Genomic DNA, 25,384 nt, shown 5'->3' on the forward strand with positions numbered 1-25,384 from the left:
CACACCCATTCCTGGCTATCCCCTGTTGTTCAACCAACTATGTAACATAGGGCGCGCTCACCAAGTGTAGCGGATAGAAAGCGTAAGGAGATAGCATCAAGTGGCTGAATAAAGCACGGAGAGATGCGAGAGGGAAATAAATGGCCAACGCACGAGCACACGCTAAGAAGACATGCACGAGATCAGGTGCTGGGATCTCTTTGAACTGTGGCCCAAAGGTCAACGGCATGAACTCATCTATACAAAGGATAGACCATGGATTGAGGGAGATAATGTGTAGTAAAGAAAATGTCTATCAAAAAGGGCAAACTTAGCGTACGAAAGCCACGAACGTCTTCTGACAGCCAACGTCTCATATAATTATACTGCATGCAATGACTCGTTGCCATTACGAGTCTTTCTTTTTCTGGCCTCTTGTCTGACCTTTCTACCACGCTAAATACACGAGTAATTCTTTCCATCTCTATAATTTTGGCCACAATGATCGCCATCTCGGCTATCATTCTGCTGCGACCAGTTCGATCCGCGTGTGATTCTTTGACGCCAATTTTACCTCCATGCCTTAGTTTAAGCTATATACTCTACTATGCCAGGTTTAACCCGCCACCGGTGGTCTAGTGGCTAAGACACTCGGCTTCGGATGCTGACCCGCAGGTCGCGGGATCGAATCCCGGCCGCGGCGGCCGCATTCAAGTTCGATGGAGGCGTAAATGCTTGAGGCCCGTGAGCTTGATTTTAGATGCACGTTAAAGAACCGCGAATGCACGGTCGAAGTTTCCGGAGCCCTCCACTGCGGCATCTCGCGTAATCATATGGTAACTTTGGCACATTAAATCCTAACAACTAATATGTTATTTTTGTGCGGTAAGAGGACTCGCCTTTCTAGTTCGCTCTGTTATGAATGCGTGCGTGTACGTGCGCGCGACCACGTTATACTCTATTCCGCAGGAAGGAGTTGCACCGTGAGGATGACACGCAAAGGAAATTCCGACGTCATTGTATCCGAGTGATCAGATATGTTGCAGCTAGCGAGGCTGTTGTGGACGTTGCTCAGTGGATGCAACTCTATCTCTGCAGAAGCGCGCGCAAAGAACCTGTCCCGAGGAAGTGGGTGTCGAAATTGGAGAGCTATATAAGAACAAAGGAGCCACAGTATACGGGACGATAGAAAGAAATAAGCGGAAGGACAGGTGATAGGAATGCCATATGATAGAGGCGCTATGTCACTGTCGCAGAGTACAGGTATAGAGTACACGAAAGAACCACAACGGCTGTTTCGTGTTTAGGTGTGCTAAGCCAATTGAACACGTACGCTATACTTCTGTAATTATCGCACCTTGTATCTTCCTTTGCAACACGCATAGACATACAAAAGATATCCTGTGACTATCGTGAATAGGAAGTTTTCGAACAGCGTACGCTGAGTTAGAGGGCGTTGTGGGCGTAGCGTTTGCGTAGGGGCACCATATGAGTTTTCGAATAGCGTTTGTCCCCCGAAAACGCTAAAGCACGCTGGAGACATCGCAAAGGGCCTTTGCGAGCCTTGCGGGCCGCACGCTACTTCATATCTTTTTGCGTGGTTGGACGCCTGCTCATTCAACGAGTTGAAGCTGAGGGTATACAAAGGTCTCCTTAAGTGCACCCTCTTCAATGGAATTGAAAGAAGCGACAGTAACATTGTAGAAGAGTTCCCCTTTGCGCTATATGTATACAAAAATAAAAAAAAACCCTACACGTTATCAGAAATGCCGACAAGCGGTCAGAATGGTATACTAGTTTCAGTATATATAGCCACGACGAGTCTTACTCACGATGCATCGCATCGCTTCGGCTTTCATGTACTTACGTATACGTGCAAGCAAAACCATTATCCATGGGCAAAGCTCAACAATCTATTTTGAGTCTCTTTTTATGTGTAACCGGGTGTGGCGGCTGCATTTCCGATGGAGGCGGAAATGTTGAAGGCTCGGGTACTCAGATTTGGGTGCACGTTAAAGAACCCCAGGTGGTCAAAATTTCCGGAGCCTTCCACTACGGTGTCTCTCATAATCATATACGGTGGTTTTGGGACGTTAATCCCCACAAATCAAATCTTTTTATGCGTAAATTTATGATACAAACACAGCTTTTATTCTGCATGATGGAAATACATATTTCACCACGTCGGTAATGAAAAAGACGTAAAGTTCGGCATTTCAATGCTAAATTAAGTATCAAAGTGGAATATTCATGTTCCTCAGTATCCAAACACGCCAAGCGTCAAAAATTAGGAACAAAAAACATCTTTTTTTTTGAAGTTTTGAGAAAAGTGTGTTATGAGGTTTCCTTGAAAACAGGTCTCGCAATTCCGGACTGCCGGGGACGTGCAACTACCCACGTTACAAGCCGTGCTTCGCAAGCTAGCGACGCAGTGTTTTTCGATCAAGCTAAATAGATAAGATTCTGTTCACTTTGGATGCACGCGTCGCGGTTTTCCAGGCGGCGCCACTTAAACAGCCGCGACGCACTGAGCGGCACACAAGTGGCCGGCGGGAAAGTGCTACAACCGAAGCCTCAGCAAAGGCTTTGTTTACAGCAAAACCCCGTGTTATCACAGCGTCGAGGATAAGGGCTATGTGCACACATAGGACCAGGTTTCACGCAGCCCTTCGCGAAGCTCCTGACAGAAAAAAAAAAACCAAGCTTCGGCGGTCGAGCAGAATGACGAGCTTGGCGAAGCTGCAGCATCGGTGCACGTCACAGCTCTTGCTGCCTGCGCCTGTTTTTGAGTCGTTCCTCGGGCACAAAAACCTCCGTTTTGCGCCGGCACCGCCATGCGGTCTGCTATGTTGGCACGCAAGAACTCTGCACTGTGCGGGACGTGTGACACGGTTCCCGAGGCCTATTCAAATAGGTCGCGAAAGTTCGGGCTTAAAAAGCGGTTCAGAAGTTATTTTAGCGACATCAGCATAGGAGGGGGGGGGGGGGGGGGGGGGCTCTGGGAGCTGTGATTGAAGCGCGACTATGCGTGTAGAGAAGAAACACTATTATTGAAAAACCAACTTTGATTCAAAGTCTAAGTAATCGCTATGTTTCTTTTTACAAATGACATTTCTTTCCTCCAACAACATTATGTAGGTGTAATAGCAAAGATTATAAGACATTTTTCATTAATACAAAAATTATTTTTTTTTCTAGCGCCCTCTGTCAACGCTGTTATTATTCAGCGCAGCCTATGCCCTCCATGGAAAGGCACGCTCCTAATATTCTTCTCTAAAACTCTTGCTAAAACTTGATTGATTGATATGTGGGGTTTAACGTCCCAAAACCACCATATGATTATGAGAGACGCCGTAGTGGAGGGCTCCGGAAATTTAGACCACCTGGAGTTATTTAACGTGCACCCAAATCTGATCACACGGGCCCAGAACATTTCCGCCTCCATCGGAAATGCAGCCGCCGCAGCCGGGATTCGAACCCGCGCCCTGTGGGTCAGCAGCCGAGTACCTTAGCCACTAGACCACCGCGGCGGGGTTGGTGCTAAAACTTAAGGACACAAACATTGTTTATGCTAAAGAACATGTGTATGTGTCAAGCAAATAACCAACGCTGCACATATGACAGGTATACGCTGTTGGTTGCTTTAATAAATCTGCGGGAGATGCCCCGAACACCAAATAAACGTTTGAAGAACGAGTTCTCTTGCAAAACCAAGGCAAAGTGAACGGTAGTGCACTTAAACATCGCTACCTAGTCATAAGTTGGTATTAAACTAGCTGGCGTTGACGCGAAGCGCACTCGCGAAGGACTCGCCAGCGATTGCCTTAGCGCCAGTCCACAGCGATCAAGAACTTACGAAAAGTAATTTGAGATCAAATTTCGCGCACGCACACACGAAACAACGTCACTTGTTTACCAACTATTGCGTCACATCCGTTTTATTTTCTTGTTCCACAGGAAGTACTTCCTCCTAAAAGTGATGGCGCTAAGCCCCGTCAGCAGCTGATCCGCCATTTTGTGAACGTATGGGCTTCTATGGAGCCTTCGCTACCAGTTGTATCTACCTTGCGGCTCCTGTTAGGAAGTATACAGATAAGAACTGGAAATGCCACAGTGTAGTTCTTAACACGATGCAGCGTGTCCACAACTATATCGTACCAAGCTAATTACGAGAAAGTAAAACGTGGTACTAATAAGCAACCTTCGCGCATACTACAGTTAAAATTGTTGTTGTGCATAGTAAGCCCATTTATGAAAAGTAATCAACTTAGCGGACATACAACAAACAACTCTCAAAGAGGAGGCAGGTACAGTTCAGATACGAGCAACGAGCACGTATGCAACAACGAAATAATCACTTGCGCTTCTCTTAAATTGGCTTGAAAGGATATCCGCCGCAACATTACCTCTTATATTTATGAACTACGGTATCAATGTTCGCGAAGAAGATTGCACGCGGAAACGGCGAAAAAACCACCCATGCTCGGGCCACGAAGACGTTATTCACGCTTTATAAGAGGCGGTTCGCGACGTAAGCTGTTGGCACATCCTTGAAGAAAGCAAACAGCGCAGATGACGACAAGAAACCGCGAAAGAAAAAAAAGCACTGATGAGCGCTCGTCTTGCTCGCAAGTGAATTGAATTTCATAAAAACGGGGCTCAATTAGCACAAGTCATCGATCATGCATGGTTTTCATCTACAAGATACTATATATTTGAAATGCGAGACATCTCTTGGCAAAGTCTAATTACACTTCGCCAAGAAATACACTTTTAACGTCGTCGCACTCATGCCAACGGACTATATACAGATGCATCTGCACACACTGCATGCATACAGTTGAGTCAGAGCGACCACACGAAGTGCACGTGGGCACCTGGTGTACAGGTTGTAGGGCGCATAGAGCGATCGAGTTGCACGTGCATAGTATACGTTGCATACGCATATCTGCAGCCGTCATGTCTTTGTGCTCGCCGCAGTCGGTACTTGGACGATGCGAGGCTGCAGCGGTTACAAGTGCTCAGAATTCACAGCGATGCGACACGGTCACCCGCACTTTCATGCCTTATCTTTATTAATTATTTCTTTTTTCTGCCTCGAGAAACGATGAGAAAAGAAGCAAGAACTGTCGCTGGCGGCCGCCGACGCGGCGGTTCCACTGCGACGCTCCGGAAATCAGATGAATCGCGCTCGGGCGCCTCTTTCCTAGAAGGCGTCGCCGCGCGGCCTTTGTGCACAGTCGGGCCGCTGATTCACGCACCCGCAGAGCGAGGCCGAACTTGACATCGTCCGATTCCGCGAGACGGGTCGAGGCGCCACGCGTCCTTCCCGCCGCCCACGGCGCCGGACGCGACTGGCACCCTCCTATAGGCGCGATTGTGCTCTTACGTGTGGCCGTCTTTCACTCTCTCTCCTTATGAAGAGAGTTCACAATTAAGAAGAGCGCGAAGTAAACACGGACAAGACTTCATACAGGACCAGCGCTGACTGCCAGCTACTTGGCGTATTGTATACATGTATACATCGAAACGGAAAACGCGGGGAAAAGTGTTCTGGCAGCGCCTGCGTCCAGCGGCACATTATTGTTTAACCATGAGAGATTGCTTCATGATGAAACGAGCGCAAAAATACACGCACTCAGAGAGGACACAAACAAGCGCTTACTAGCAACTGAAAATTTTATTTCGAAGCGAACACTAATAAATACATAACACGCATGTACGTCATTCCCGACTTCCCCTGTCATCATCAACAACGTGCTATAACAAAATATGCACGCGCCCACAATCGGAAACAAACACGTTTCCACACAAACAAACGTGTTTGTTTCCGATTGTGGGCGCGTGCATATTTTGTTATAGCACGTTGTTGATGATGACAGGGGAAGTCGGGAATGACGTACATGCGTGTTATGTATTTATTAGTGTTCGCTTCGAAATAAAATTTTCAGTTGTTAGTAAGCGCTTGTCTGTGTCCTCTCTGAGTGTGTGTATTTTTGCGCTTGTCTCATCATGAAGCTTTACCAACACGCCCAACTGGCAGTCATCCTAAATTGGAGATTGGTTATGGAGATGGCGACACTTCTTGTCAGCTAGATTAATCGAGGGGGCTACGAAACGCGCTTCATCTTTACATTTCATCGCGAAAGGGTTATAAACTTCACGTGCATTCTGCCTCTGTGCAAGTGCGCAGCACCCGGGTCTCCTGAAAACGTGGCAGGTAGCCACACTTAGTACAGCACTTAGCCTCCGAGCTTGTTGGCGTGTTCGCGCAGACGGTCCTTGAGGCAACGGTTTGTCTGTCCGATACAGGCACTCCCATAGGTTGTCGCGATCTCGTGTACAACTTCGCACCGGCAAGGGACGTAGTTCTTCGCGTGCTTTATTTCACACACCACTTACTTGCTTGATCCGTATCATTTACCTTCTTGCCTAGGGAGCTCAGTTTGTCGGGGTCCGAGAATACCACATGGAACCCCGCTCGCCCAGCAGCCTATAATTGATTCGGTGGGAAACACACACAAGGAATCACCGCACACTCTTAAAACAAAAAAAGGTCGGCATACTCACTAACTAAATACTAACCGTCCCCATGTCACAAAATGCACTAGCCCCTTAGTAAGTGAAGGTAGTGAAATGCAGGTTAGCGAAATTCACTGCCTAGTTAGTAAGTGAATTGAGCTGAGTTGAATGGTTAGTGCGTTACTAGATTGTTGGGAACACCGCAAATAGAGGCTTAAGCCTATAGCGTTATATGTGCGAGTGCGTCGCCATATCAAGGTTATTCTATTTCGAAAGTACAGGATAAAAAAAACGAAGTGGCATTGTCCTCGTACATTAATTAACGGCTGCTAGCTACATCATGTAATTATACCGTGGTAAGTGTGCATCACAGCAATATACTCAAAGAGATCTGATCATATATTCATATGATCATATAGTCATATGATTTCTTATTCCCATATGATCATGTTCATATGACCATATGATCATATGGGTACGAGAACTCACATGAAGGGATCGCAAGCGGGAACCCGCGCGCAGATGCGCAAACAAAACAGTAAGACTTCGGCACAGCATGATATCTACTGTAGCAGCAGCTTGAAGGCTATATGTGCCCCTACATTAGAATTGCACACCATGTACTGGAGTATAGAATGTTTTCTACACATCTTCGTGTGCCCTTATATTTGCCTAATATGTGCCTCCACGTAGCACGAAACTTCTATTCGAAGGCATAGTCAATAAAATAAAGCTTGCCCAAATTTCGCTTACGAGTGTCACCATTACGGCAAAATATACCGCGACACTATATACAATAGATCTGGCAACGTTGGTAGCTTAGTAGTTACTTAATTAAAAGCGATAAGAAGGTTTCCCTGGTTAATGACGGCAAAAGTAAACACACGCTTTTACTAACTGATTACTAACATTTTTTTCTCAAAGTGCATTCTTAGACACTTGAAGGCTTTGGCAGATATGTCCCTTCGTGGACCTTCACTAAAAAGGGCTCAGCGAACGATGACAGCAGACTCTCCGGGTAGCCGCTTTACTACAGCTTCTGCACTTACGTGTGGCTGCACTGCGACAAAGTCGTGCCAGGACTGAACCATGTATACATTTAGCGCCGTTTTTAACATATCGATATACCAACCAACTGGCTCGCATTCACTGCACCTTATTAAAAACAGTTCGTTGCAAGCCACCCTCGCGCAACTGCGCGGATTTTATCTCGAAGGGTTAAGATTTTCTAAGGGAAGTTCGACTATTCTTAAGCGAATGCGAAGAAAAACTATTGGCAAAATATAAGTATTATACGATCGTGCCTAAAGCAGTTAGCGCACGTAAACTCAACAACGCAAGTTTTCGAAAAGATGAAAGTCACGCAAAGGATCATCCTTGTGTAACATAAGCGCTACGAAGACAATGACAGGAACGACACTAGCACTTGTGTAATAATAATAACATTATTATTATTATTATTATTATTATTATTATTATTATTATTATTATTATTATTATTATTATTATTATTATTATTATTATTATTGCAACTGTTGGGGTGTAACATCCTACAACAGCGATATGATTATGAGAGACGCCATAGTGGAGGGCTAAGTATAGGCTGCAGAAAATTTCCGTGTAGCGAACGTAAAAGACAGGACAAAAAATAGAGGCACGCGTAGACACACACAGCGCTAACATGCCACAGACCCTATACCTTGCATATATATCAACTATTCACTTCGACGGTTCGCTGCTCAAACTATTATATGCAGAAACAAAATTGGCAGTAAGCGGTAATTTAAGCTAAAACAAATACGCTAATGCTTTAGTACATTAAGAACAAACCAACATTTCAAGTTTTAAAAAGTGTTTTGATGAGACAATCAGGCCAAGTTACAGCTACCTGGTCAGAGATAGGGTGGTGGTTTTGTCGCTTGACCTCAGTGAAAATACACTTGCTGTATCGTACGAAACGCACGCCACTAAGTTACACTGTGGGACTTCCTGGGACGGCTTTATGCTCTCCCATAGTAGAGTACCTTGTACTCTAAATCGTTACCCCACTTTTTTACACAAAAAAATAGAGTATGCAGTACTATAAATCGTGAACTACTTTTTCATTTCAAACAATGTTAGCCGGGACACATTACAAGTTCTTCTGCCATGGTAAAGTCTGTACAGCACTCAAAGCAATCTCAATTGGTTCTGAACACTGCCAGCATCGCGTACAATAAAAATTCTCTCTCTCTCTCTCTCTCTCTCTCTCTCTCTCTCTCTCTCTCTATATATATATATATATATATATATATATATATATATATATATATATATATAGAGAGAGAGAGAGAGAGAGAGAGAGAGAGGGAGACCTTTAGTCATGCGCAAATATTTCTATTTTTTGGTTGACAGTGCTTTAGTGTGCTTGCTGATGCCCATATCTCCGAGCACAGCAATCTGCCCCGCTTCAGCTACAAATCGTGTTAATTCACTTTTGCAACTACGCGTTACATTGGTGGACTGGAGTAGAGGGGATCCCCAGGTGGTCGAAATTTCCGGAGCCCTCCACTACGGCGTCTCTCATAATCAAATGGTGGTTTTGGGACGTTAAACCCCACATATCAATGAATCTATCATCTGAAGTAGAGGGGAAGATTGGTGCTGATTACGAGGGCGTGCGAATAAAGAGCAAACCTCATAAGCGCGAAAATGCACGCGACAGCGACGAGCGATGCTATGAGCAACGAAACAGGGCGTTCGCGCGACGTGTCGCGTGCTCGTTTTCGCGCGATCGCTCGGTTCTCCAGATTTGGAAACCGTCGCTCATCGCCCGGAAGTGCTGGGCTCAAGCAGCCAATAGTGAAAAACCGGAAAAGACAAAGACTACACAGGTGCACGTGACCCTGCCCGAGTCACGGATGCGCAACAAGAAATAACGCAATGTTTACGCATGTGCATATCAAAAAACGTGCTGCAAGGCATTCATAAACACTTTCCGTTCCATTACACAACAATATATCGTATTTTTAAATTGCATACCGCTCATTACGCGGTTTTCTTGGTGCGAGTAGACGGCCTCATGCCAGCAACAATGAAGTTCGCTCGCCGAAGCCGTCGCGTGAATGAGGCCACTGTAAATGAGGTTTGCTTGTGCTAGCGACTAATCGCGCGAAGACGATCTACGTCGCGTCACTCGTCGCTGTCGCGTGCATTTTCGCGCTTATGAGGTTTGGGCTTAACCTCGTTACACGCGATTTTTCCAACTTTATTCTTGCATTCCCGCAACCCATCCTTGATGCATCTGCCTGATTGTTCTGTGCACCTGTCTGATAGTATATATACTTCCTGCACGTTAAGACGCAACCGCGATCACGCATTCAACGAACTTGTTTCTGCGTTTTACTTGGCAGCTCGGGGCACTTTTCTTCTCTGGTTCTGTTTTTTTTTCTGCATGGCCTGATTAGCTTGCTATAAGCGCTGAGAAAACCGCATCCGTGTCACCTCACCGGACAGTTTTCGCTACACGAGCCTCGATCATTCTCGCCTACATCGAAAATGCGACCACCGCGGCCGGGATTCAAACCCGCGATCCGTGGGTCACCAATCGAGCTCCATAAGCGCTAGATCACCGCGGAGGGTATATCTTTCTGTTTTTCGCGTATGCGAAGCTCGTGCCTCCTTGCTAGTATTGACAATGCTCTATGGTACTTGTGCACGGTTGGTATCGATGAGTCTATCTGTGCGAATAACCCGAAGAAGGAGAACAACCTGCATGTCTTCTGGTCGTGAAGAAGACATGGTCTACGACGACACCATGCTCGTGGAACTAAGCCTGTGCTCACTGTTGTCGCGTTAAGTGCTTGCTTCATGTGTTGCGGTGACAACAGTTTCGCCGGGTTTGACGCATTCCCCATATAGTTTCGGCTTACTGCTAGCGACGTATGTGAAGCTTGCTGATGTGTTCTGTGGTCTCCTCCCCTCGTTGTGCTATTCCCCTTGACCTCTTTCTGCATCGGTGCTCAGTCGTGTAGTTTAAATCTATTGGTGCGCTCAAATATTGCGCAAGTGTAGCCGATTGAATAAGGGGCTCAGCTTTCGAGCCCAGAATGAATCGTTCCAAGACGCATAGCAGCCAAACGCGCTTTTTTATATTTTAAATGAGGCACTCGGCTATGACGCCAGACAGGCGTCTTCTCGACAAGCACCTGAAGAAAGGTTCTCTCACTAAAGAATCTGCATAGAGGCCATCAAGAATACAGCAGCAACAGCGAAGGTTACGGTTTCACCATCATTTTGCGCGAAATGATCTACCATTGCGAAAGGGCATAGCGGCACCAGAAGACGCCGGCATTGCGGAAGAATGAGAATATTGTAACGCTGCAATGTAAGCGGCTTTTCGTTATTGATCAGACAGAGAACGGCACCTGAATAGATCCCGACTCGTTGCTTTTGTCATGTCTGCAGTCTCGAGATACTTTACTTCTTATCCTTTACTTTATCCACCTTTATCAGCGCATTTTCTTTTTCATTTCAACATGTCGTCACTATTACGGCATGATTATAAACCGTCTTATATAAAATACTTTTTTAAAATGAAAATTCGGCCCGTTCCGATTGATTAAATGAATAGGTGGTCATTGCTCAATCGAAAAACCGCCAGACAATTAAAAAAAAATTGGAAGAAATCATTTTTACTGACAGAGACTATATATAGGACGGCAACCGCGAAATTGCATTAAAGAACCCCAGGTGGTCGAAATTCCCGGAGCCCTCCACTACGGCGTCTCTCATAATCATATGGTGGTTTTGGGACGTTAAACCCCACAAATCAATCAACCGCGAAATTGCAGTCAATTAGAGTAAAGTCTTGTCAGCTCAAAAATCTTGAAACCATAGCACGGCGGCTACAAATAAAGTCGTAATATGCGCCGCTACAACATATATTGCCATCCGATCAAGTTCAGTTTCCCAATACTCCATTAAACGATTGCGGATCTCCCACCCCTTTCAATATAATGTGCGAACAACCGTGCGCCTAATTTAGCGAATTTTTAGCGCATATCTCGTTGAACTGATATTAATATTTCTTTTACGAATACATGAATTCGCTACCTCTCGACTTCAACTCTGCAGCATCAGCGAGTGGCTGAAGACTGATATTCACGTAGTCAGACGACCTAATCAAAAAGCAATGATAAACAAATTTAAGCCTACTAAATGCAATAAAACTGCGAGCCTTTCGCCCTGACAACAGCACAATATAGTTACTAAATCATGATCTCATTCACCCCCCCCCCCCCCGTCCCATTTTATTTTAATTTTTTTGCTGGCCAAGTTCGTCAATGTACAAAGGCAGACACTCTTAGCCATGTCCGTATCTCGGAGTGATCGTAGTGTTTTGATGGCGAGTATACGCAAGCCAGCACTGCCCAGGTGGCACGCCAAAAATTTACGCGGCGCCCCTAAATTTTGCACGACGCGCCGCCCTGGCGAGTTGGCTGAGAACCAGCTAGTAAAGCCGCCTCGAGATGCACTATATACGGGCCCGTTTTAACGTGCCCTGGTACACCTCGCGCACGCAGAAAGGCATGGTGAACGCCATGCGACACTACCACCGGCTTTTCCCGATGTGCGTCGTGTTTTTTTGGAACGCGCAAGACCAGCGACGATTGGGACACAGCGCTGAAAACTGCGACACAGCGGGTGAGCAGCGATGCCCGCGATTATTAGGGAGCTTTAGAATAACCTATAGTGGCATGTTACTCCTCGCATTACAATCGTGGTCCTGTTACAATCGAATAAATACAGTGTATTTAATATACAACGCGATGCTAACGCAACCTAAGTTTTCATGTGCTTTTTGAACGTTTTCAAGGCAAAAGACTTGTGATATTTTAGGGGCAAAGCTCCTTAGGGCGTGGGCTGTGCGTCCCCTGTAGCCTGTATGTAGCCACCTCTAGTTTAGTTCTTGCAGTGTTCACTAGATGGCGGTACCGTCCCCTGTATGTAGCCACCTCTAGTTTAGTTCTTGCAGTGTTCACTAGATGGCGGTACCGTCTCCTGTATGTAGCCACCTCTCGTTTAGTTCTTGTAGTGTTTACTAGATGGTGGTACTTGTAGCTGATGATGAAAAGATGCAAGATGTTATAAACTAGAAAGCGGTACTTGTAGTTGATGAAAGACGCGAGATCTTATACAGGAACCGCTCTCCCTTTATTTCACAGACCATAAAGCCGTCATAATGAAGGGACATCGCAAGCCATCCATCGTCTAAGAACAAATAAAAGTTGATTTGTGTATATACACACACAGCGTTTCTCACGTCTTTACATGATGATCGACTGGGCGAATTACACGGAAGATTCACAGTTTACCAATGAATCTCTCCGGAGCTTCGCCCATTCATCATCATTCACCCCGTGAATATGCCGTAATTTTTCAAGAGCACCAACCCGTGTGCATTAATGGAAATCGACGCCGGAGGGACTCAACTATGCAGGCTGTGGATTATTTTTCTTGTTATGAATTTTTTGTTGTTGTTGTGACATTTGTGAATACAACAGTAACGCCGGTCTCGAAGCTTCTTTTTCCTCGTCCGATCATCGCGCACGGCGGCACGGTTCACGTTAGTATTCGTTTGTACGCACGAATGTTTCCGGCCACGCTCGACAGGGCGGCGCTCCATGCCCGGGGGAACTAGACTTACTCTACATGCTGCCTTTACAGTAACTGCAGCGGAAACTGCAGCGCTGGTTCACCGTAACGTATAGGGAACCCTAAAAGGGCTTTTCACCAGCCCGCGTTCAAAAACGATCCCGACGCCATCTTGAAATCTCTGCACCCAACGCCGTAACGTCATAGATTTTGAAAGCATCTACTAGATTTATGGTATGCTTCCTAATCGCTAAAAATGAAGTACTTTGTCTATTAGGGGTCATCGATTTAACATACCTTGTTTTTATTTGGTTGAGCCGATGTCGTCAAAATACGAAATGATACACTCTGGCATCCCTCACGTCATGCGCGGAGATTTGAGCGCGAATTTCACAAACTTTGACATTCATTTAGTCCTGTAGTAATAAACTTATGATGGTAAAATTAACAGCATTCAAATTTCGAGAGTACAATCTATCACAATAAGGTGATCCGGTGTTTCACTTTGCAGTGTCCTTTTGAAAGGCCTTTCACTAGTCTCTCAAATACAAAAAAAAAAAAAAAAACGAGCGCATTAGGGCCAAACCTCATAAGCGCGAAAATGCACGCGACAGCGACGAGCGACGTAATGAGCGACGAAACAGGGCGTTCGCGCGACGTGTCGCGTGCTCTTTATCGCGCGATCGCTCGGTTCTCCAGATTTGGAAACCGTCGCTCATCGCCCGGAAGTGCTGGGCTCAAGCAGCCAATAGCGAAATACCGGAAAAGACGAAGACTACATAGGTGCACGTGACCCTGCCCGAGTCACGTATGCGCAACAAGAAATAACGCAATGTTTATTACGCATGTGCATATAAAAAAGTGCTGCAAGGCAATAATAAACTAAACACTTTCCGTTTCATTAGACAACAATATATCTTACTTTTAAATTGCATACCGCTCGCTACGCGGTTTTCTTGGTGCGAGTAGAAGGCCTCATGCCAGCAACAATGGAGTTCGCTCGCCGAAGCCGTCGCGTGAATGAGGTTCGCCTGCGCTAGCGACTGATCGCGCGAAGCCGATCTACTTCGCGTCGCTTGTCGCTGTCGCGTGCATTTTCGCGCTTATGAGGTTTGGCCTTTATTCTCTCCTGGCGTTCTTCGTCTTGCGCACCTCAGGACAAGACAGTGATCCCTTGACGATCGTGGCGCAGTACACGCTTTTCATTCGTCGATATACGAGAAATATGAGACGTGGTTTGCCTCCTTGCAGCCGCCAATCCGTTCTTCCTCGTCTCAAACGACTATCGTGTGCGATGAACCGATTTCACTTCATCTCGTGCGTTCACGACTGCGCAAGTGGCGATAACAGCGTGCAGCCGAGAAGCGCGAAATCCGGACGGGCTCGAACGCTGAGTGCTGACATTTTTTCACGCGCTCTTAAGTAATAAGTGGCGAGAAGGATACATCGCCTGTGCGAAGGATATAGCGAAGGCGAGCTGGAAACCGCATTTTCTTTTCCGACGCGCTCTCTTCCTCACCAAGCGTCTTCTTACGGCAAGCTTGGGGATTTTGGAATTGTGAAAGAGTAATTTAATAATACGAAAAATATCGTTTTTAGTGTATTTTTAAGCCTCATTGCATCAGGAGGACGTTACGATTGCGAGCGTCCTTCCAAAAAAATACCGCACACACTGCGAAACGCTTGCTTTCGACAAAGGAAGGCAGTAAAAATGAGCCTTACAATTTCACCAACTAAGGACGCTAACTGCGTTCACTCTATGAACGAAAGTAGCATAAATTTGGACACTGCAATTGCACAGCACGTTCAATATGAACGGCGTCACAGGGCAGACAATATCACCGCATGCAGTCTCTGCCTTTCTCACGGATTGTTAAATCTGTTCTTTTTTTTTTCTTTTTTGCGGAGGTCGCCAGACCAACGAGCGAATGTAAACGGACACGTTCACTTTTATAAATTGATTACCACTTCGTTGGGGGCCAAATGCCGAAACACTGACGTTCATAGATTTAGGCGACCGTTAAAGAAGCGCAGGTGTTCAAGGTTAATCGAAAGTCCCCACCTAATTTCACTGGCATCGCGTATCACCCGATACGCAAAGCCAGCGAAGCTGCCTATGCGTATCGCGTGATGGCGTCCCCGTAGTTCACTAAAGCCGGTCGCATGGGCAGGGGCAAACGAGAAACTTCGTGAGGGTGGGAAAGGAAAGGATATCACGCGATCGACCACGGAAAGCCGGCGTAACTGATGGGGTCGTGAATAGAGAAGTAAATAAAAGCAATCAATTTGCCTAGGAGGGGTTCGAACCCGAGACCTCATGGTGCGAAAACAGCTGTCGCAACCACTGGAAACTACACCCCAGCTTGCCAAACGTGAATTCGGGAGAAGAATATCAATGCGGTGAGGGATTGGCCACGTAGGCCACTCGCCCGTCCCCTAACGCTAACTTAACGTTAGGGGACGGGCGCCCGAGACACCGAGCGCTAGCAACGAGACGACGCTGCCGATCATTTCGCCGAAGCCAACGCGAGCTTCCAATGAGAGACGCTTATCATGAACCAGCTAGAGGCTATATAATGCAGTGAAAACTATGTCGAAACTTGGGAGGGAATTCTAAGGCTTGAAGAAAAGAGTGACGGTTTTCACGGCGTGGAACTGACTAGATTTTCTGTTTTTTTTTTTCATTTTTTTAGCGAGGGCTACGTTGGCCGCATTCGCACCGCTCCGCTGTGGCCAGTGGCCACACCACGAGCTCAGCCGTTGTCTAGCAACTACCGCAGGGTGGTGCATTCAGGCATGACGTCAGAGGAGGGACCGGTGAAACCGCGTTGCAGCAGTATAGAGGAGGACCGGCAGAAGGGGCGGCTCAGTGGGAATCGTCGGCAGATATGGAAAGTGAGTCAGAGGTACTGAAAAAAGCCAGGCTTGGTCGTCGGAACGAAAGCAAGACGTGGCAGCGAGCCGACGGGACGGAGGGACAACGAACCGCATTCCCCGAGAAGCGTAACCCAACACAGTGAACCAAGCTGAATAATAATAATATTAACCGTACTTCTTGATACGCAACTGGAATAAGCCAGACCACTTCTTTGGAGTAAGATTTGCAATTGAGAATACTCTTTCTTTTTTGCTTTTGTTTTTAATTTATTACCCAGCATAAAAATCTCGCATTACTCCTCATCTTGTTGATCGTACATTAAATCGCGGTGAATCACAAGTGTACCGTTACCAAGGCATGTGTACGGTAGTGGAGCCGCGGAGGGAGAAAGGTTGTCCAAACCACTGCGATCTTTTTTTTTTACATTTTCTACGCAAGTATGCAGACGCACAATACAAACACATAGGAACATTCACAAAGAGGGCTAATGATCCCCCTCCCATCCTCACCTCCCCCGAGACAAATTTCTGGCTACGGTCTCTGTTAAATTATTGCAAGGATAGGGGGCAAGCTGCAACAGTGCTGTCTTAACTGTGGGGGATGACGGTTAATATTTCAAGATTCGTCACATACAGCTTCAAAGGGACACGAGCAAAAGACCTATAGTATACGATACTGACAATCAGCAAATCAGCTGCGCGGAGACAGACGGCTACAACGAGCCCCGTTTTGTTTCGCCAAGCAGCGAGCAATAGCGATGTTTTCCACGAAGAGACTCCATTTTTCTGCAACCCCTAAAGGGAGCACGGCTAGGCGTTCGTGGGAAAGTAAACGGTCGACGAAAAGCTGCGTAGAGGTACAGAAAAGGGTGGACGGGAAGCAGAACGCCCCAGGCAATTCTACCATGGCCGGCGCAGCACGCCCTCTTCCGCCGAAGATCCATAGGTACTTCGGTCTCGTATTCGGTGATGCGGGTACTCATGTGCCGGCAAAGTGTCCCCCCCTCTTTTCCACTTCTTTCACTTCGCATGTCTGCGCGCATGTCGCAACAACATGCATTATGCGCTCATAACGAGCCTTTCAGGTGAGCTCAGAGGAAGCAATAGCTCAGTCCGACTGTCGACAGTCGTGGCGAACATACCGTATGGATATCCCCAATTAAGACGCTAATGATACTGCGCAAATATAGATTGATTGATTGGTGGGGTTTAAGGTCCCAAAACCACTATTTGGTTATGAGAGACGCCGTAGTGGAGGGCTCCGAAAATTTCGACCACCTGGGGTTCTTTAACGTGCACCCAAATCTGAGCACACGGGCCTACAACATTTCCGCCTCCATCGGAAATGCAGCCGCCACAGCCGGGATTTGATCCCGCGACCTGCAGCGCAAATATAGAGGACACATGAACACTCGAACTGGAAACCCTCACTACGTCTGTTATGTACTAACGCAGGACCTTCTGAAGCTGCTTTTCAATATGCGTCCATTTTGACGGTATTACTGTTGACCGAGTGCTCGAAAGTGGAATAAGCAGGTACCCCCCCCCCCCCCCCTGTTCTTTTCTTTTTACCTTCTGCATTTCCGTTGGCCGCAGGACATAACTGCGACACGAAGCGTGTAGCGGAAATCGAAAGAGACAAGTGCATATCACACGACGTCAAGCGATGATTTGAGCGCGGATGACATCCTAAAAGTGTCGCCTCACTTGCTGGTTGTTTCGTTTCGTTTTCTGTACGCTCGTTCTATATATGTTGCCGGAAAGCACGCCTCACGAGAACTAAGTGGCAGCTGCGAACAAGCCGAGCTTATACCGCTTATACAAACATCTGCGCATACTTTTCAACAATCTGTTGCTCGATGACACGCGTGCTGTTCCAAGCTTTCTTTTTTTTTCCAGCACGACCAGTGTTTTCCTGCAACAAGTGCGGAACGTGCAACGAGTGCGGAAACGAGGCATTTGACGTGCACTTGAAAATAGGCACATGAGCACGAAAATTGGAGTAAATCACACGAGAACGAGATGATAACCACGAGAATGCACCATGCAAAGGCGGGTTCAACGATAGCTATGAACGTATAGCATGGAGGAAGGAAAAATATAGGAGAGGCCATGGCGTCGTACTCGTGAAGCCGCCGCATCGAAAACACTCGCACTACCTCCTAGCGGAGAAGCAGATAAACACTTCGCGATTTCCGACGACCAGCCGCCGCAGCGGCCTTGGAAGCGGTGTTCTCTTCCGGCAGCGAGTCAATGCACGAGGGCTGCTTCTTTTGCTTGTTTTAGGAAAGCTGTGCGATGCCCAGCTGTCGTGTGTACTCGGTGCGAATCGCGTGCACCGCAGGGTGTACCTGGTGGCACTTTTCCCGTATGTTCGCTTCACTGTTGATCAAAAATGCATGGTGTTTGCATGCGGAGCTCTCAGCTGAACGCTCCGTTGGCGCTTACTCATCGTGTCAACTGAGAACAGACGCGAACTTTCGTTTTTATAGTGTTGCAGGCATCGTGTCGCGTTTTCAGAAGTTGTGTCGTACATATACGGAAGGACAATAAACTTTTCTTCTTAGCGGATTAAATGTGTATGCATTGTACGGTGTGCGCTCGCTGCGTGTTAGTTGTGTGCGCACTGAAAATACACACTTTACGTGCACGATCGCGTATGCAATACAGTGGTGCCTTCTTACCGACGTGAAGTACGTCAAGTACTAGGCTCGCGTTGCACGGAATAGCCACGAAGCAAGCACTCAAAATTGTGCATTGCCACACTGACACTATATACGAGCACAGAACTGCTAATCGACCCGAAGATCAGGAAATATGGCTAAGAGAGAGAGAGAGAGAAGGCTTTGCGGCGAGCAGAACGCGTAAGTCACTACCGGCTGAGTGCGAATACGATGATGCAGTGGCTGAATGATTTTCATTCCCACACGTACCGGTGCTTGCTGTGAACATCTTGCGTTATCACATAGCTGCGCTCCCGGAATTTCCTTTCTGAATCCAACGAGTATGCAGCGGATTTAATGGTTAAATTCTACGCCAAAGAGATAACGGTACCTCGCCAGAGAGGAAGGTGTCATGCGCGAGCAAGAGAAGATCGCGTGCGCTTAACTAAATGATAAAAAAAGAAGAAAAAAAAAGAATATGTTCGGGTCACACGCAGTTATACGACAGGGCGCCGTGGATTCGGTGCAGTTCGTGCATATGCCTCTGTTAGAGACGTCCGTTGTGTCTCCAAGTCATAAAGACTACGATAAGCCACTGCGGTAAGACAACAAAATGTGAGTGTGTTCGGTGAAATTCACACCTTTTCTTTTTCGTCTGCAAGAACTGTTTACCACTGGCCAGCCATTTTCGCTATTGGCCGACCCAGGTCACTGAGTTTTAGAATAGCGCACCGCGAGTCCTTGCGGTGCGGTCGCTGCCACTGCGCATGCGTCGTAACGCGAGTCGGCGTTCGCGTTCGCGGACCACACGCAGGAAATCCGAAATTGCGTGCGGCGTACGCGGCCTGCATGTGGCCCGCAAACGCTGTTTTAGAGGCTACGGTGTCGCTGCGATCGTGCGTTGCGGTTTACAGCAGGGCAAACGCTATCCTAAAACTCATATGGCACCCGCTACGCCCACAGCGCTTGCAAACGGTATTCTAGAACTCCCTACTATATCTGACATATCATCACACGAGCATGCAGTTCATGCGCAGGTACCTTTTCTTGTGTTCGCTCAGGGCCGGTATTCAAAGACACACACAAAAAACAAAATAAAAATAAACTCTAGGCGGTCTTAATGTCACCTATTTAGGTGTCTTTGATGAGCTAGCCCACAGCGTTTGGTGAAGGTTCACTTGGGTGGACGTTGGAGTGAAAGAATATTCTTCTGTACACTCTTAAAGAAAGGTACTGCTACTTCCTAACTTTTGAGGTAGTAACGTGCTGTCACAACATCCACTACCTAAGTAGCAACTGCAGGTAGCAGACTACAGACTAGTAGAGCACTGTCACAACATTCAATACGTAAGGAGTAACTACAGGTAGTAGATCACATACTAGTAGACCACAGACATTTACTATACTTCGAGGTAATTCATTTCTGTGGTCTATTACCTGCAGTTACTACTCAGTAGTGAATGTTGTGACAGCACTTTACCACCTGAAAAGTTAGTAAATAGCACTGCCTTTATTTTAAGAGTTTGGTGGGCATATCCTTTCGATGGTGTATACCCGCAAGCAACTAGTTCAGTCTTAGATAAACTCAACAACAACAACAACAACAACAACAACAACAACAACAACAACAACAACAACAACAACAACAACAACAACAACAACAACAATAATAATAATAATAATAATAATAATAATAATAATAATAATAATAATATATCTTGGTTCTTTCATCCCAAAACTACGATATGATTATCAGAGACGCCGTAGTGGAGGGCTCTCAAAATTTAGACCACCTGGGGTTCTTTAACGTGCGCTGACCTCACACAACATACGTGTCTCTAGCATTCCAATTCAATGAACTCGTTCAACGAATTTAAGCGCACACGACGAGTTGAGCTGCGCCTCCCTCCACGTAGCCTCCGCGATCAGCTCGGGCAGGACGCCGTCGCACTGCCGCAGCTGAAGCGGCGAAGCGCGTAGCGGAGATGTGTGCCGCAGCGATTCCAGCTTTTCGCGAGAAAACAGTCCGCTCCTTCGGTGAACTCATTCAATTTACTGTCACCAATTAATCTGACAATTCACTGGTTTTTATATTTACCATGCTTACGCTACAAAATCATATCCTATATACATTACTCGTTATGTGAACCATTCGCTCTTTTGTTACACCAGTTTTATATTATTCGGCGTTTTCACGCGCACCGCATAAAATCTCAACTTCCGGTACACAAAAAGCGGACCGGAAATCGCCGAGCAACGAACCTACTCTCGCTATACGCTAGGATAAGAGAAATATAAAAAAAACCTCCTTTAAGAACGAAAACATTTGTGAACATGGCTTCACAAAGCCTGCCACTAGTAGCAATTACTTCTTTATTCGCTCGCAGTGTTTCTTATTATTGTTAATAATGTGTGTTTTTTTTTTGCTGCAAGATTCACCAGTGCAAGTTTTTACAACCCGCTGCATGCTAGAAATCGGTCACGAACAAGTTTTAAGCTACAGTTTTTTTTTTGTAAGAATATATTTGCCAATCCTGATGGATGGCCACATTATATGTGCGATGGCGTCCGGTCACCTGGACAAAGAATTTATGAGCAAGGAACTCTGCGGAGTCAGCCGATGCTTAGAAAGTACGGGCGCCGCAGCGCATGAATTCGCGTTCAAATGATATAAGAACTATTTGTCATTATTAGCCACTCACGTTTTCCAGTAACCGTCTCATTCTTACGAACAGATCCACATATCGCGGCGAATACTGAGTGGCTGAGTTGAAATGCAGTTAAATGCACACGTCTGTATAAGAAAGAGCGGACGCACCGGCGTTGCCGTTCCTTTTCCATCGTCCAAGGTGCCTCTGAGAAAGCGGACTTGGGTCTCCGGTCCCTGTTCGCGCAAAACAAGAAAAGAAAGCAAATGAAGTAAAAGGCTGCTCATTATCGACGGACTTTCTCTCATGGAGAGTATGTTGTCAGTCTAGTTGGAAGAGGAAGAGCAAGGGGGGGGGGGTGTTAGCCTGGTCGCACTTACAATGGAGGGAAGGGGAAAGCGGGCAGCAGACGAAGAATTGGTAGACGTAGCAGCTTATTCTGCCGTTACGAAGGAAATACATGGCTCCAAATGACTCAAGAAAGGGCAACCTTCTAAACATGCACGTGCCCAGTAGCACCACGTAGACATAATAAGCCCGCGGGCGATGACTATGTTCTCTGTTCTCTCCCAACATCCCGTGGGCGACAACGTGTAAAATTGTGTTTGCACAGCTGGGGTTCTTTCTTCCGCAACCGCGCGCTTCAATTCGTCTCTCACGTGTGCGAGGATCGTAGAGAAGACAAAAAAAAAAAAAAAACGGGGGGGGGGGGGGATAGAAGAAATGACCTAGCACGGCATTACTGGGCATCATGTTGCGCATGCTGTGGGCGCCACTGTTGTGGCAGCGTATATCGTACACTAACGGCGCGGTTGTATGCGCGAGAAGAAGAACCGTCGCGCCCGGAGCACCGCGACAAGAAACGGGGGCGCTGTCGTCACCGTGGGCGCCGCGGCGGAGGTGACTCGCGCGCACCGATGTCTGACGACAGCGCCCTCTCAGACACGCACACTGAGTGCGTACGGGCGCACGTTTCACGGCATTGAAAATGATTGAGCAGACGCCCATTTGTCTGGTCGCTTTAAGGCCACGTCACAGAGACAATAGACGAGCCACGACACTCTTCGCCCTCGGCAATAGAAAAGAAAATAGCGCGAGAAAAAAAAAAGGAGATCAGCGAGACAAATAAAATATGATAATAGTAAGAGAGTCGGAAAGTGTAGCCCGGTGTCGCCGCTCGAACGTGCACCCACACACGCACGCACTCGCAACTCGTCACTTTTGACTCGTTCGACAGGCACCGCACGTTCTGCCGTGGGTACACACACAAGACTGCTTGCTCGTGTGTCCTCCCGACCGGAGGCCCACTTGTTCGGCGTGTTCTCTGGCGAAGCACGCGGACTTTTCGCAATTGCCAACGAGAAAGAAGTCCCACAATGTCGTACGACTACGCGCTTAAAACCGTCAGTCGCCTTGACGATCAAGTGCCCCGAGGTATTCAGTGTCTACAGTGGGAATATTCCGGGACTCGGGCTGTATTTTTTAACGATCCATTTCACTGACAACGCGTAAAAGTCAAACCATTGAATCAGCGCTACGAGAACCACCCTACACTTTACAGACAGTGGGACTGCCCTGTGACCAGTGAAAAGCACGCTTTACGGTAGACTAAGAAACATACGTTAAGTAATGCCAAATAATCATGAGCTTCTAGCGTAGCTTTTATGCGGATAAATCATCGAACGTCGGCGCAGGAGGCAATGAGGCTGGCGACAGTCTACGCACGTGAACAGTGTACACATTCAAACTTAGCAGAGAAGACTCCCCGTGACACAAAGAGCGATGAAGGAGGCTGGCAACCCTAGAAAAATATTTTCAGGCCTGCTCACTGCCTCCGTGACGTCATTCGTTTTGACTGAGTGACCGCGCGTACGTGAGGCTATGAATCTACTGCAACCATCGTCTCCCGTTAAAAGAAAGGGTTCGCATTGAGTTTTAGATGCGTAACAGATTTTTTTTTTTTTTGCATTTTGCGTTTGGAAAGACGCTGCTCTATGAAATGTATTACGCTTTAAAATATTTCGCGATTTATTTGTAAGCCATATATTATTCCACGAAAAGGTCAGAAAAAATCGGGCGCTATCGAACGTGTGGTCGATTTATGAGAGCGAATTTGATGGCCCAACAAAGTGACGAAGTAGATAGGGTAAATGGTATTCATTCTTTATTCTTTATTTACACACACACACAGACGAGCGCACACACATTATCTACAAGATGCGCAGAAACAGTTCCTACTAATTTGCTAAATTTCTGCAGTTTTCTTTGCTGAGTCAGCGCTATATTGTATACTCTTGAGGATATATTTTTTCGTAACGGCGTAGTTACTGAGGAGAGAGTTCGCTGCCGCCACAAGTATGCTCTGCAACCCAATGTCAGGGTGATGAGCTTGCAACAAAACATCAAAATCTTCCGCTTCACAAGAATGTTCCTGTGAAAGACGCAAGAAGATGCACTTTCTTTTTTTTTCGTTCTCTGGCGCCTCTCGCGCTCGGTGCTTACGTAGTCGCTCATACAAATTGGAACATGCGTGTCCACACTGCCCACTTCTATACCACCTCGTGGAGTCAGGAGGATTCAATAGCCGGGTATACCCAATAGTCACAAATAGCCAGGCGGAAGGATTGTTGTAATGTTTTGTTGAGGACTGTAAAATTTCCCTTAATAAGCACAAAAGTAAACAAAGTATGAATGAAATAAAAAAAAAAGATGATTTTGCGCTCGATGAGTTCGAAAGCTTTGTGTCTAACAGACTCCGGTGATGTTTGGCACACACAAGCCCCACGCAGTAGCTCAGTCAGGGCACATCACAATATGCACCATCTTCAATGAAGCTCATTGCGCTAGGATACCACTGAACTGATTAAGCTCAAATGGGCTGAATTCGGCCTTTCACCACTCTGACTGGAAAATTCCTGTGACGCATGCGCCCCGACACCTGTTGCTCTGTACGCTACCCGGGAGCAGTTTAGAGACTTACCCCGTATTCTAGAACGTCCCTTCACTCAACGCTTTACCTTTACTTGAGAAAGCCGACGGGAGCGCCGTCTCTAGTCACGACAAGTCACTGCACATCAGCGATAATCTGCTGCGATTCTTGAGTAGCGCAGCGCCATTTTCAGCCGAGCGGCGGCGCAGTGCTCAACTCTGTCAAGTGAAGGGTGCAAGTCAAGTCCAGGAGCGTTTGTGAATACGGGGGTTAGTACAGGTCATCATTCGCGTCCTCGACTTTGAGCCTGTAGAGAAGTTACTCCGAAATCGATAACTTGCAAATAGGCCTTTATTAGTCGTTATACATCATAAGTGTGTAGAGATGACTTCCGCGGGTTAACCTCTCAAGTGGAGCGTGCAAACCTCCGATGTAGCCAAGAGATGGTTCAGAGAGGAGTTCGATTCCTTCCGCCTCCCCGAATTGTTCGTTTTATATGTGTGTATGTACGCGCACCCTTACAAACGCAAGCACGAACATGCAGACAGAAAGTGTATGCCCCCCCATTAAAGAAAACAAAATCCGGCTACACCTCTGGTTCGAACACAGTCAATGAAAATACGCACGTGTAATAATTATATTCATAACTATGCTGCCCCTTTAGATGATAACGTCGTTTCCGCCCAATAACACAGTTTTATGCCACCCTTTCTGTCTTCAACGTCATTTGTAGCAAAGTACGAGAAATCTCAGATTTACGATGAGCTAAATTTTTGGCTGACATTGAGAAACAAAAAAGAAAACCTAGGCTTGCTATCCAAATAAAGGATTCATATTTAAAATCAATTGCATTTAGAGAGAGAGAAAGAGAGAGAGAGAGGGTGGCAGCCGTTTGAATCGTTTAGTGTCCTGAGACGTATCAAGGTGAACTGAAAATGTTCCCGCGGAAAAGACAGTACAGCCATGTCTAAAAAGTTAAATTACAGCCGTTACGTCCCACTGCTACGGCGTCATGAAGATGAGCTTGAATACACGTTAAAGCTGAACAAAGCAGGGACAAATTAAGATGCACACAAGACGACCACTATAGACATCAAGTGAACTGAACCGGAGGTGAGCCGGAGTCAAAA

General features: G+C 46.6%; 1 protein-coding gene across 3 annotated transcripts in view; it reads right to left on the reverse strand.

Moving 5' to 3' along the window:
- Positions 1 to 25,384, reverse strand: part of Atx-1 (Ataxin 1) — a 187,311-nt gene that overhangs the window by 114,357 nt on the left and 47,570 nt on the right. The window contains exons 3-4 of one of the 3 annotated variants that reach the window (XM_075877197.1): positions 21,496 to 21,561; positions 6,404 to 6,472 (exon numbers count right to left, since the gene is read on the reverse strand). In XM_075877197.1, coding sequence (XP_075733312.1) covers positions 6,404 to 6,472; positions 21,496 to 21,561 — 135 coding nt within the window. Of the gene's footprint in view, positions 1 to 6,381; positions 6,473 to 21,495; positions 21,562 to 25,384 lie in introns of all 3 variants that reach the window. The other 2 variants (XM_075877196.1, XM_075877198.1) reach the window with 2 other exon arrangements.

Source organism: Rhipicephalus microplus, chromosome X, assembly GCF_043290135.1.
Source record: "Rhipicephalus microplus isolate Deutch F79 chromosome X, USDA_Rmic, whole genome shotgun sequence".
Taxonomy (NCBI): Eukaryota; Metazoa; Arthropoda; class Arachnida; order Ixodida; family Ixodidae; genus Rhipicephalus; species Rhipicephalus microplus.